General features: G+C 38.2%; 3 protein-coding genes and 1 non-coding gene across 4 annotated transcripts; 1 reads left to right on the forward strand and 3 right to left on the reverse strand.

Moving 5' to 3' along the window:
- Nucleotides 1-1,222: 1,222 nt before the first annotated feature.
- On the reverse strand, nucleotides 1,223-4,623 carry CBG06191 (the record flags this gene model as incomplete). Its single annotated transcript, XM_045235662.1, has 9 exons — nucleotides 1,223-1,420; nucleotides 1,474-2,147; nucleotides 2,174-2,465; nucleotides 2,489-2,521; nucleotides 2,567-3,168; nucleotides 3,213-3,539; nucleotides 3,585-4,073; nucleotides 4,121-4,233; nucleotides 4,574-4,623. The coding sequence occupies 9 exons, from the start codon at nucleotides 4,621-4,623 to the stop codon at nucleotides 1,223-1,225; spliced, it is 2,778 nt and encodes a 925-aa protein (XP_045093044.1).
- Nucleotides 4,624-4,967: 344 nt separating this feature from the next.
- On the reverse strand, nucleotides 4,968-7,390 carry CBG06192 (the record flags this gene model as incomplete). Its single annotated transcript, XM_002633379.1, has 4 exons — nucleotides 4,968-5,252; nucleotides 5,302-5,523; nucleotides 6,937-7,122; nucleotides 7,169-7,390. The coding sequence occupies 4 exons, from the start codon at nucleotides 7,388-7,390 to the stop codon at nucleotides 4,968-4,970; spliced, it is 915 nt and encodes a 304-aa protein (XP_002633425.1).
- A 1,376-nt stretch (nucleotides 7,391-8,766) lies between these two features.
- Nucleotides 8,767-10,508, forward strand: CBG06193 (the record flags this gene model as incomplete). Its single annotated transcript, XM_002633380.2, has 9 exons — nucleotides 8,767-8,849; nucleotides 8,897-9,016; nucleotides 9,060-9,101; nucleotides 9,149-9,202; nucleotides 9,250-9,297; nucleotides 9,345-9,398; nucleotides 9,447-9,840; nucleotides 9,887-10,174; nucleotides 10,218-10,508. The coding sequence occupies 9 exons, from the start codon at nucleotides 8,767-8,769 to the stop codon at nucleotides 10,506-10,508; spliced, it is 1,374 nt and encodes a 457-aa protein (XP_002633426.2).
- A 152-nt stretch (nucleotides 10,509-10,660) lies between these two features.
- On the reverse strand, nucleotides 10,661-10,783 carry CBG28891. The gene is made up of 2 exons: nucleotides 10,745-10,783; nucleotides 10,661-10,707 (listed from the first exon to the last, which is right to left on the reverse strand). It is a non-coding gene (tRNA).
- Between the last annotated feature and the right edge of the window lie 422 nt (nucleotides 10,784-11,205).

Raw genomic sequence — 11,205 nt, forward strand, 5'->3', positions numbered from 1 at the left:
ATTGATTTCCCAAACGGATCCGTTTGATCATGATTCGCAATCGGATCGGATACGGAGCTCGCGAACTGATAGGATACGGATCAATCCGAAAAGTGTACTGCTATTTACTGAAAACGGTTGGCGTGCGGTCCGTATGCGGTTCCTATTTCAACCGCGCGCGAACGCGGAGCGTCCGTAACGGACCCGTTCGCATTTTACCTGTGACACATATTTCTACTATACTTTGTCCCTATTCATTTCAACAACCATTTCCGTATTCTTAGGCTTCTTGGTTCAAGGTACTCTCGCGTCAACGTCTGTTCTTCCTCTCTCTAACTGACCATTTATCTGAGGTTTGTCATTATCAGCTGACTATTTTCTTCTGAATTGTTTGCTCCACTACACTACATTTTTCTTCTACAACATATAGCATCTAGTGGTTCTTGATTCCTTACCTGATCTGTTGGTTATTGGCTCATCAAGAGTTAAGATTATTACTGAAAATCTGATTGTGAGTTGCAAACATTTAATTTATGTAAACAACAATCTTTCATTTCTCTCCAAAGTTCAATTTCGATATAAACCTAGGAATTCGAATTTTTAAGTGTTTAGAAAATTCTAAAAACGTATGGTTCATCGTTAGAAGTTCAACTTCTGATAGGAAAACAACTTCTGGTGGAAGGCAATTATTGCAAATAAAAATATTTGTTGAAAGTTCGGAATAATTTTTTTTTAATCCGGAATTCAAATTAATAAATTCCCTTGATATTCGGATTTAAAAAAAAGTGCGGAATCCGGAATCAAGAATCCGGAAATTTTTGTTAAGTATGATATATTGTTTGTCCTTTTTAATGGAACTTAATTTCAACATAGTTTGAAGAAGGACTCGAAAAACCGGTCGAATTTTAGGTTTTCGAAAATGCCGAAATTTTGTAGACTAATATTGGCCCAACCCTGATTGTATCACTTCTCGTTATTGACCTCATACTTCTTCAATTAGACCATGTCGACCAATGTTTATTTTACTTTTATTCTTTATCAAAACATTTTTTGACCTGGAACATCAAAGTTCAATTCGAACCATTCATTTCCCATTCTAAACACCTTGTCCCCATTGTATCGCATCAAAGGAGAAAGTCAAAAAAAAGAAATGATAAGAGAAATTGGAGAACTTTGTCCGAATTCTGATGATTTATTTGACAAGAAGACTGACGACAATGATAAAGAAAGAAATCAAACATGACTACAATTTTCCGATTCCTATCAGTCGCTCTAACCATCCACGCTTTTCTCCTCCGTGACGTCCAGATGGTGTCGGAATTCTGGAGTCTGGTGGTGACGTCGTCATTCGTGGTATTGAAGTGGGTGGATCCAAAGCCCGATTACGAAGGATCGAAGATGCTGGTGGTTCACGGTTGACTCCTCCATTCTCTACTGTCCTCTATAGTTCACGAACTCTTTTTCATTACCCTTTTCAAAAATCCGAAAACTCACAAATCTCGAAAGCTGAGCAGATGGCTGTTTGAGTCTGCTAACAGGTTGTGACCTCTGAATCTTGCTTTGTCTCCTTTCCACACCTTCCCCATGTTCTCTTCGTTCTCTTCGTTCTTCTCTGTCGTGCAGAGAATCTACAGTATTCCTACTCTCTGCAGAGAATGCTCTTTCCAATTTTCGTACTCTTCCCATTTGAGGAATACTTGCTGGAACGATGTTGGCAGTTGTTCCTTCTGGCACAATATCATAAGCATTTCCCCTGACTGGAATGATAATTTTTCTGGTGAAGACGGGAGTATTATGAGGACTGTGAACATTATTCGAAACATCTTGAGATGCCGTCACTGTAGTCGTATTCATGAATCTCTGCGGTGGTTCGTAAGCATTGTATCCATGATCAATGCTATTTGTCTTCATGAATTTGATACTTCTCCTTGTTTCTTCATTTCTTCGAATCCTTCTTTCTTCTGTTTCCACCAGACTAATCGGTCTTCTATTACTCGGTACTTCTCTTGTAACCCGATCTCTCATCAAATTCGAATTCGAAATTCCAGATGGACCTCTTCTGATCGTCGGCCGATTGTTGCCATTCATTTCTCTTATCATCGTCTCTATCCGATTAGTTGCTCTTCTTTCTGGCACTCCAGAGTTTGCAGCGAGTTCTATTGAAACGTCTGAAATTACGTCGTAATTTCAAAACCGACAATTGAACGATCAAACCTTTCGAGTAGGAGAATAACTTTAAGAATTCTTCTTCGATGTTTCTGTCGCTGCCAACTATCGAATTCTTTTTCACAGTTCGTCTTGAGTTTTCCACTCGAGACCCATGCAGTTTCAGTGGCAAGTAGAAACTCAAGTTTTGCCGAACCTGAAGGTATTTTTTTTATTGTCGCAATGATTTCTGACTTACATTTCGATCGGTACTGCTGTGTCCATGGAACGAAGATGGTCGTTTCTGACGTTTTCCTCGAAGAGTTTGCATTATTTTGAGCCTTTCTAATTGAGCAAGACTGACGAGATGAGAAGATTGAGAAACAATAAGGTCAATCTAAAAACTTAATTTTGAATTTGCAGAAATAAAGAATTCAAAAACCTGTGCTCTACTCGCTTCATTCGCTTTTTCAATCATTGCCCATCTAGCTTCATTTAGTCTCCGAACAACTGAATGCGTAAATGCGTATAAAGCTTCATAGGTGGGCAAATTCTCAAGCCGTCTCTTCATATTCATCTCATCGACTCCGATTTCCATAAGACTTGAATGAATCACTCTCATATGCTCCCTCTGAAGATTTTCGAGTTTTTCTAGACAATTCTGATGAGCATCTTTCTCGTGGCAACTGGAGTTTAGAGCCATTTGATGAGCAGTAGCAGCTTCAAGTTTTGCATTTTGCATCTGATTTTCGAATATTCGAAGTCGTTCCTCGATCTTTTTTATCCAAACAGTTGCACTTTTTTCCATTCTTTCATCCAGTGTTAGCCTGTCGAGAGCTTCTGATAAAGCACATTTTCTGCTCAATGTGTTCACTTGCATCTCCACTTTATGGAGTTGACACTGTAGTTTACTTTGCTGTTGACTCTTTTCTCTCAACTGCTCCACTAGACGAAGGTTTCTCATTTTCATTTCTTCGATTTCAGCCATTAAATTATCTTTCTCATGCTGCCAATGAGTTTCCTTGCTAACACGATACATATCCTCTACAAAAATATCTTTCATTTAAAAAAAAATGTCTACCTCTTACTCTTACCATGTTTATAATTATTCACATTCAGAGTTGACGCTGTCTTTCTTTGCCTGATCTGTCGAAGACAATCTGAATCCTCACTGTCATCTCTCCGATAGTAACTTGCTGGTCGAGGTGGTTTATTGGCAACACGAGAACAATGATCTTCCATATTCACATACATTCCAGAAGATTCAGAATCATTGCCGTTCCCAGAAATCTTCCTACGACGTTTCTTGATTACTTGCTTCAACGACGTCGTTTTCGAATAGGAAGTTGGTTGTGGAATGTGTGTGGAACGACGACGGAGACCGAGAAGATCAAGGAACGATGATCGACTTGTGACTGAAAGATTTGTAGGAATTTTGACAAAAAATCAGTTCAACTTACTCATAGTCTCTGACGGATCTCTGGATGAGGATGCAGATGATGGAGACGTGCATGCCGACGTTGAATGATCATTTTGATGACGTGGAACATTCACAGAATCACATCTTCTAGTTGTGTCTCTGCTTCTATGATCATCTTCATCGAATACCTGATCGTCGATTTCACTGTCACTCAATTCAGGTCGAACGATTGGTGGTGCTCCACTTCTACCATAGGATACGTCAGTAGAAGTTGTCATCGAATTGCTATTTTCTTTCCGTGGTGGGGTTGATAACCTCTCTCTTGCTCCATTTCGTATTTCCATTGAATCAGATGAACGATTCGAACGACGAAGTTTTGGAAAAATCGACGAACCACGTTGTTCAAACATTGCAGACATCCGTTGAACAACATTTTTCGAATTTCTAGGTGCTGGCACCAAACGAGTCTTCAATCGACGATTTTCAGTTCGCAGGGAGCCGATTTCATCTACCAAGGAACATAAAACAGCTGGAAAAATTGTAAAATAAGTAATGTCGAAAACTGCGATAACTCACAAAGAATAGGAGGTCCTTCATCTGGTTCTTGAACCATGTCATTCTCGTTTTCTTGAGACTGTTCCATCATTTGTTCCAGCTCTCTGACGAACTCTTCCTCTTCTGATTCATATCTGAATGTTTGTTTCTCAGAGAATGAACGAGATCTATTATGTTTTCAGTCTATCGTAAAACCTTTAATAGAAGGGTCTTCACACTGTTACTTATGAGTTCAATTACCGTATTTTCTCTAATAGTTCTGTTGTTTTCAGTTCATGGTAATTTACTGAGAATGAGGTTGAAAAATACAATCTCTTGGGGTTCAATTTGAGAAAATGCAAACCGAGATAAAATGGTGTAAGATTAGGGGACCTTTCTATTGCAGGTGCTACAGTAATCGTAAGTTTGCAAAGGCATTACTAGGAACAAGATCTTGAAAATTTCTGAAAGTGAACATTTAAAAAACTGTCAAACCTGAGAATAATGTCTCGAACAGAATAGCCATTCGGATGCTGAGTGGACATTATTCACTGGATGATGTTCGTCTAGCCGCAAAGATCGAATGAATAAAATGAAACCAGTTAGCCAGAAGAAGAAGAAGATATTCATCGGATCTCTATAGGTGTAATTGAGCAGTTGGTTGATAGGGGCACACCGTCAAAACACGAGCACTTTGTAACATTTAAAGTGATTCGAAGAAGAGGGAAAAGGGGGTCAGGTTTCCGACTGTTTTCAAAGTATTTCCAAGTTATTGCATTCTCCAGGAATTAGAAAAAGGGCAAAGAGATTACAAGTTTATTGAGGGAACAGTAAAATTTACAAAAATGTTCATGATGGAAAAAAAAAACTGTTCAGATTGAGAAATGATTTATTGGTGTTTGCGTTTTGATTGCTTTCCTTCTCCGTTTCTGGTTCCATTGCCTTTGTGATCAAAGAGACTGTTGATATGGAAGATGGTTGGAATCTCTTGTGGATACGTCTTTTTGAGCTCATCGATCTTTTCGTCGCGTTGAGTTTTAGTCAAACTGAGATCAGCATTCACTTTATCCACTTCGACTTTAGCTTCAGCGAGACGTTCGATGACAGCGGAAATGTTCTTGCTGCGTTGTTCTTTATGGAGTTGGAGGTTTTTATAGAATTCAGCGTATTGTTCCTGAAGAAGAAAAGAATGGCTATTGATAAGAAGAAAAGCAAAAACTCACTGTCAAGTTGTTGGCCTCTGCCCATTTCACAAGTTTATCCTCCTTCTGTTGGAACGAGATTCCTGGATTCTTGGAGATTCCGAAGAAAGAGCTGCGTTGAGCATTCGTGAGATTTCTTACGAAAGCTGGTTCCTCTCCTTTTTGGTGATTTTTGTGTTTGGAATCGACTGTTCCAGAAGCAAGAAGGAATACAACAAGAATGGAGAGGCGAAGATACATTTTCTGTAAAAAGAAAATTCGAAAAAAAAAGAAAGTTGGGGAACAAGAACGACGAGCCAAAACGAAGAAGAAGAAGATATGAAAGGAATGGGAGGGGCTCTTTTATGAGTTTCTTTCACTTTTTTTCGAAAAAAAAGATGCAAAATGTTGGAGAGTTGAGGAAGAGGAAAATAGAATAACAGACAAGAAGGGGAAGGAGTTCTGTTTTGTTTTGAGGGATGTTTCAGTTAAAACATGAACTGGATTTCGAAATATAGAGAAATATAATACTTCCTGCTGGATTCAGATTAAACATGGTTGATCCCTTGGTCTAAAGATTGGATATATACAAACAGACGATAGATGGCTCTGGAAAATAATGAATAGGTATGTAATCCGGGTGTACTAGGACTAAAATTTTTGATTTTGTCAAAGAAAAATTATTGGATATTTATTGTTTTGAATGAATCACAAAATCAAACAACACCGAATAATCGATAGGTGGTTTGATTCTGGAAAATACTGTATGGTTATAAAATCGAGGTTTACCCCTAAGCGGTCGGCTTGTAACTTCTGGTCGGAAATTGCCAAAAAACGGATGTACAGTGGGCCATAGTCAGATTTTGTTCAGATGTTGAAAATTAAAATACTCCTATGTCAGAACCTTGTCATGAGTTGATCGGAGTTTAATCAGCCTTTGTTAGGCTCTTATCCGGAATCGGACCAATTGCTAACCAGAAGTTTCCGTCGACGCCCGAGTAGGACTAAAAATTTTTGATTTCGTCATAGAAAATGTTCAAACTAAGAAAAAAGGAAAATGATGAAATCCGCACAGAATACATAAAAATTATCGAATATTTGGTGTTTTGAATGAGTCAAAAAATCAAAAAACACAAAAAAAATCAATAGGAGGTTTGAGAGGGGAATAGACCAGCCAACCTGTGTTCGTCACACGATAATAAGTGGTGGGGTTGACGAAGAGTGCCCCCTCCACTCTCCTTCTTTACAAGTAATTACAAGATGACCTTCCCTTCAAAATATCTATTCAGCTCATGTCAATGCATCTGTCATTGTTGTGATGAGCGAATGGAAAACGGAGATGGACGGCTATTTGAAATAACCACCCTCTTACTTGTCTATTTAGGAACGGTTGTTTTTTGTTAATTCGATATGTAAACTTGAAAAAAGCGGAAGTACAATATTCTAACTTTTCCGGTGGATAGACCGATACAATTTTGAGAATCTTGAAAAAAGTACTTTGTCACAGTTTATAGAGCAACAGAGAGACAAACGAGACGCAGAGAAAAGATCAGACAATGGATTGTTTGTTTGAGACGTCATCCTGAGGATTGAAGAGACGACGAATGAACAGAAGGGTTGGGATTTCCTAAAGGGAAAAATATGAATTGGTTTTTCAGTCGTCCATAAATCAATCACTTTTGAATATTGCTCAGCCAGCTCATTCACTTCCTCTCTTTGTTCTTCGATGCTCAAGGTGTCGTTTTGAAGAATTTTGAACATTTGAGAGTTTACGAGAGACAACTCAGAAATCAACTGAGTGACGTTCTTCTCCATTTCACTTTTGACCGAACTTTGTTGAGCTTCATAATTCGAGTATTGGGTCTATGAATTTGAAAACGTTTGGCCAGATTTAAACTGATTGACTTACTGTAACTTTATAAGTTGTTGCCCATTTTTGGAATTCGGCAGTTTTTGTGTTGATCGGAATTGTTTCATTCTCCAAGATCACTTTGTAGTCATATTGAGCCTTGAGAGACAGAGATGATAAAAAATCAGGGACTGGTTTGGAGAAACGAATGAATCCGATATGGTTGTGAACTTGTATGGCAAATACGACAGGAAGAATTATGAAAAGAATGAGATAATTCATTCTAGAAATCGTTAACAAAACTAGGAAGAATGATTCAGAAAAAGAGACTTGAGCAGGTGATTATTGAGTTTTTTCGCAGAAGTTTGTTGTGGTTGTCCTGGAGAAACAAAGAATGTGATTAACTTGGAAGCTGAAAATTTTGAAACTGATATTTGAAGTGTGTAGTCACGAAAAATCGAAAAACTACTAGATATTTATATAAATATCTAGTAGTTACTACTAGATATTTATATATCCGAGGAAATTATGAAACATGTAAACATTTTTAACAACAGTGTAGTATAAAATGTCGTTTATCATTTTAGAAAGTAAATCACAGGTAAAGGGGCACTGCCAAAAACATGTTAAATGACACCGGCAGAGGCTCAATCTGGCGAATGACTGCTAGTCGGCAGCCGAAGGAGAACCAACGGGCCGTCGACGGACTATTGACGGACAATAGGAACTCCTTGGAAAACCGGCTTGAAATTCTTGGTTGGAAATCAGCCAGAAATCAAAATTGTTTATACTTTTACTAGATTAAAAATGATGGTAGAAACTATGTTTCCTCAGATCGGACCACTCCAAACAACAGTTTGTTGAATGACTGCTTAATGTCAGTCGAAGGGCGCTGACTGGTAGATGAACGCTGGTTGGCGGATCAAATTTCTGCAGAATCGAAAACTTGGTAAACAATTACTTTTGAAATTATCACAGTATAAAATCCTAGAAGATTCTGGAAATGTTAAAATAACATTATTAAGAGTTTTTCTGCAAAAATTAGAACCGGAGGCTCGGTTGGTGAAAAGCGGCTAAAGTCGAAGAGACGCTGACTGGTTAATGGCGGCTGAGTAAAACAAAAGCTGTAAAGGTTGGTGGTCTAAACAGAAAATTAATATTCTATACAGTTTACTGACTATTGTAATAAGAATAGTTCATATTTCATCGAGATCGCTTGCTCATTTTTGCACTCAGTCTTTAATTAGTTTGGATTGCATCTATTCGTTAAATTTGGTATCGTTGGAATTTAGGTTGCAAAGACAGATATCTATGATTTTTGATAATCCGACTTATTATATCGTATTTTACTTTTTGAAACAAAATTGCCGACTAATTAAAAACCACCGATTTGCCCTCTTTGTTTCCGCTTTGCACTCATACAGCAATGACCAAATCATACGGTCGAATGTATATGAAAATCACAGTTTTTTTCCACTAGAAACATACAACAAACCGATTCAAATTTATTTTATGTTCAACAGGGATTAACGCCCCCAGAAATCGGATTTTGGGTAAAATCCGTTTCCATCCACTACTTGAAAACGGTTTTCCCCTATTTTACTCAACTTTTTTAGTTCATTCACTGGTTTTTGTACTCCTTCCAAACCATCAAAATCATGAGGAATCTGATATTTTTGGCCGTTTTGGCTTCCTCTGTTTGCTCATTGAGTTTCTGGGAAAAGGCACAAGGATATCTATCGTAAGGTTTAACGCATGTGTTTTTTATCTTCATTAATTTTTTTTCAGTGGAAATGAAGCAGCCAATGCAAGTGCTGGGGAATCAGGATCAGCAGCAACGTCCAATTTCTGGGCAGGAATTCAGAATTCTTCATTCGGACAATCTGTTCAAGGAGGAATCAATCTCTAGTGAGCTAGTATAAATAGAAAATTCCCAAAATTCCAATTTCAGCAATCAAGCCAAAAACAATAGCGGATCCAACAACTGGCAAAAGTTAGCATAAAAGTTGCTCTGTTTTTATATTTTTCAAATTTTTTCAGAGCTCTCGCCAACTCTTCCCTTGGAAACTATTACCAACAAGGAGTGAACTTTTTGTGAGTTTTGTCCCCAACTTGGATTTTCAAATCTCTTATAATTTCAGCTCAGGAAATGGAAGTACCAGTTTCATTGACACTGCTGCAATTCAACAGTTAACATCCATCAATTTTCCAGAAATCACAGCGTTCTTTTTTTCAGATCTATCGGAAACTCGTCATTCGGTGAAGCTGTACAAAGTGGAATCGATTTCTAGTATGTTTAAAATGTTTTTTCTGGAATTCAAATGAAATCATTGTTTAGCAATAACTTGAAAAACGGACCAACACCATGGTCGGGTAGCGCATCTGACGTCATCGGCAGCTTTGTTCCATTCCTTGCCAATGCCTCCACTGAAGCAAAGACTGAATTCTATGCAATTCTTCCAAAGGTTGGAAACATGACGATCAATGAATTCGAAACCGCTGTTGATGAATGGGCAGCCAAGTATGGATTGACTCAAGAAGTTGAGGCATTCAACCAAAGAAAGGAAAATGAGACTGCTGCCGCTGAGGCTCATGCCAATGATGTTGTCATGAATCTTCCAAACGTTATCAACAATTTGAAGGCTATCCGTGCTGATAAGAATCAGACAGCCATGGAAATGCACTCGAGAATGATGACTTATATAAACTCGTTGGATGACGATACCCAAGAAGTAATATAGATTTCAGAACGATTGATAATAGAACCCAAAATTTCAGATCGTCTTCGTCTTCTTCAAAAGTTTCCTTCCACCACAATTTACCAAACCAAGATGTGTTGACAACGGAAACTTTTTGACCAACATGTACCAAAAAGCTTCTGAATTCTTCGGAGGAAACAACAGCACCATGGGATCAGGAAATGGAAATGGAAATGGAATGATGGGAGGGAATGGAAACATGTTTGGAAGTATTGGATCTCTGTTTTCCTCATTCAATAAAAATGGTAACGGAAACGGAACAGACAAGCCACACCCAATGCTTGGAATGCTTAGCAACTTCATGAACGTAAACATGTTAGAAGAAGCTCTGTAATTTCTCAAGTTTTCAGAAAAATAACATCAGTGAAAACCAAGCAAACGCCGTGATGAATGGAGTTCAGCATGATGAAGGATTTGCTTCAATCCAGATTCTTCCGGTTGCCCAAGCGGACATCGGTCGTCCGATACTCTCTGGAGAAGGGGATTTCAGTTTACAAATCGTCGAACAGGCCGAAGCAACCACGAAAAAGAACAAAAAACAGCAACAACAGGTCAACAAGAATAAAAATAAGAAGAAGACGACAGTCGCCCCGATCGCTGATGCCAACGTCGCATTGGAAGTAAATGCACAAGTCCTTTAGAATCAATTTTGAATGAATAAATACATTCAGAATGTTATATTAAAAGTATATGTGTCTTTTCATGAATAACAATTCTCGGCAATGACGGATGGTGTTTTCGTTCTTTGTCCATTTCGAATGATAATAATGTTATAAGTTTGTATAAAAAGTTATGCACGAAGTGGGATTCGAACCCACGCACCCATACGAGTACCAGAACACCCAGAGAACCTCGAACTCGAGGCAAGACGCAATTCGCTTGAGTCTGGCGCCTTAGACCACTCGGCCATCCGTGCGTGAGTGGGTTTGTTTCGTTTGGCGTACACATTTCTCGTTTTTCTTGTTCTCCCACAGACTATAGTTGTGTACATCACTACTGTGTCATCACTGGAAAACACGAACAAAGTGGCTCCCTTGTTTTCTCTAATATTTCTGTCACCATTCGAAAAAAAAATTTCGAATTTTTCAGAGAAAAAAAAGTACGGCAATTTGCATAACTCCGTTTTCAGAGAATAATCCGTAATTTTTTTCTTGTGACAGTTCGGTTGTCTCGATTTTCCATTCTTTTTGGCATATCAATGATCGGGAGTATTAGAAACCGGATTTTTTTAGTCAGTCGTGACTATAATAGTGAAACAAATTGACTGAAAATGCACGAAAATCTAGATAATAAATCCGAAAAATAAAAATATTTTTAGGTTACTGTAGTTGTCGTTGT

The sequence above is a fragment of the Caenorhabditis briggsae genome (assembly GCF_000004555.2).
Source record: "Caenorhabditis briggsae complete genome, chrIV, whole genome shotgun sequence".
NCBI lineage: Eukaryota > Metazoa > Nematoda > Chromadorea > Rhabditida > Rhabditidae > Caenorhabditis > Caenorhabditis briggsae.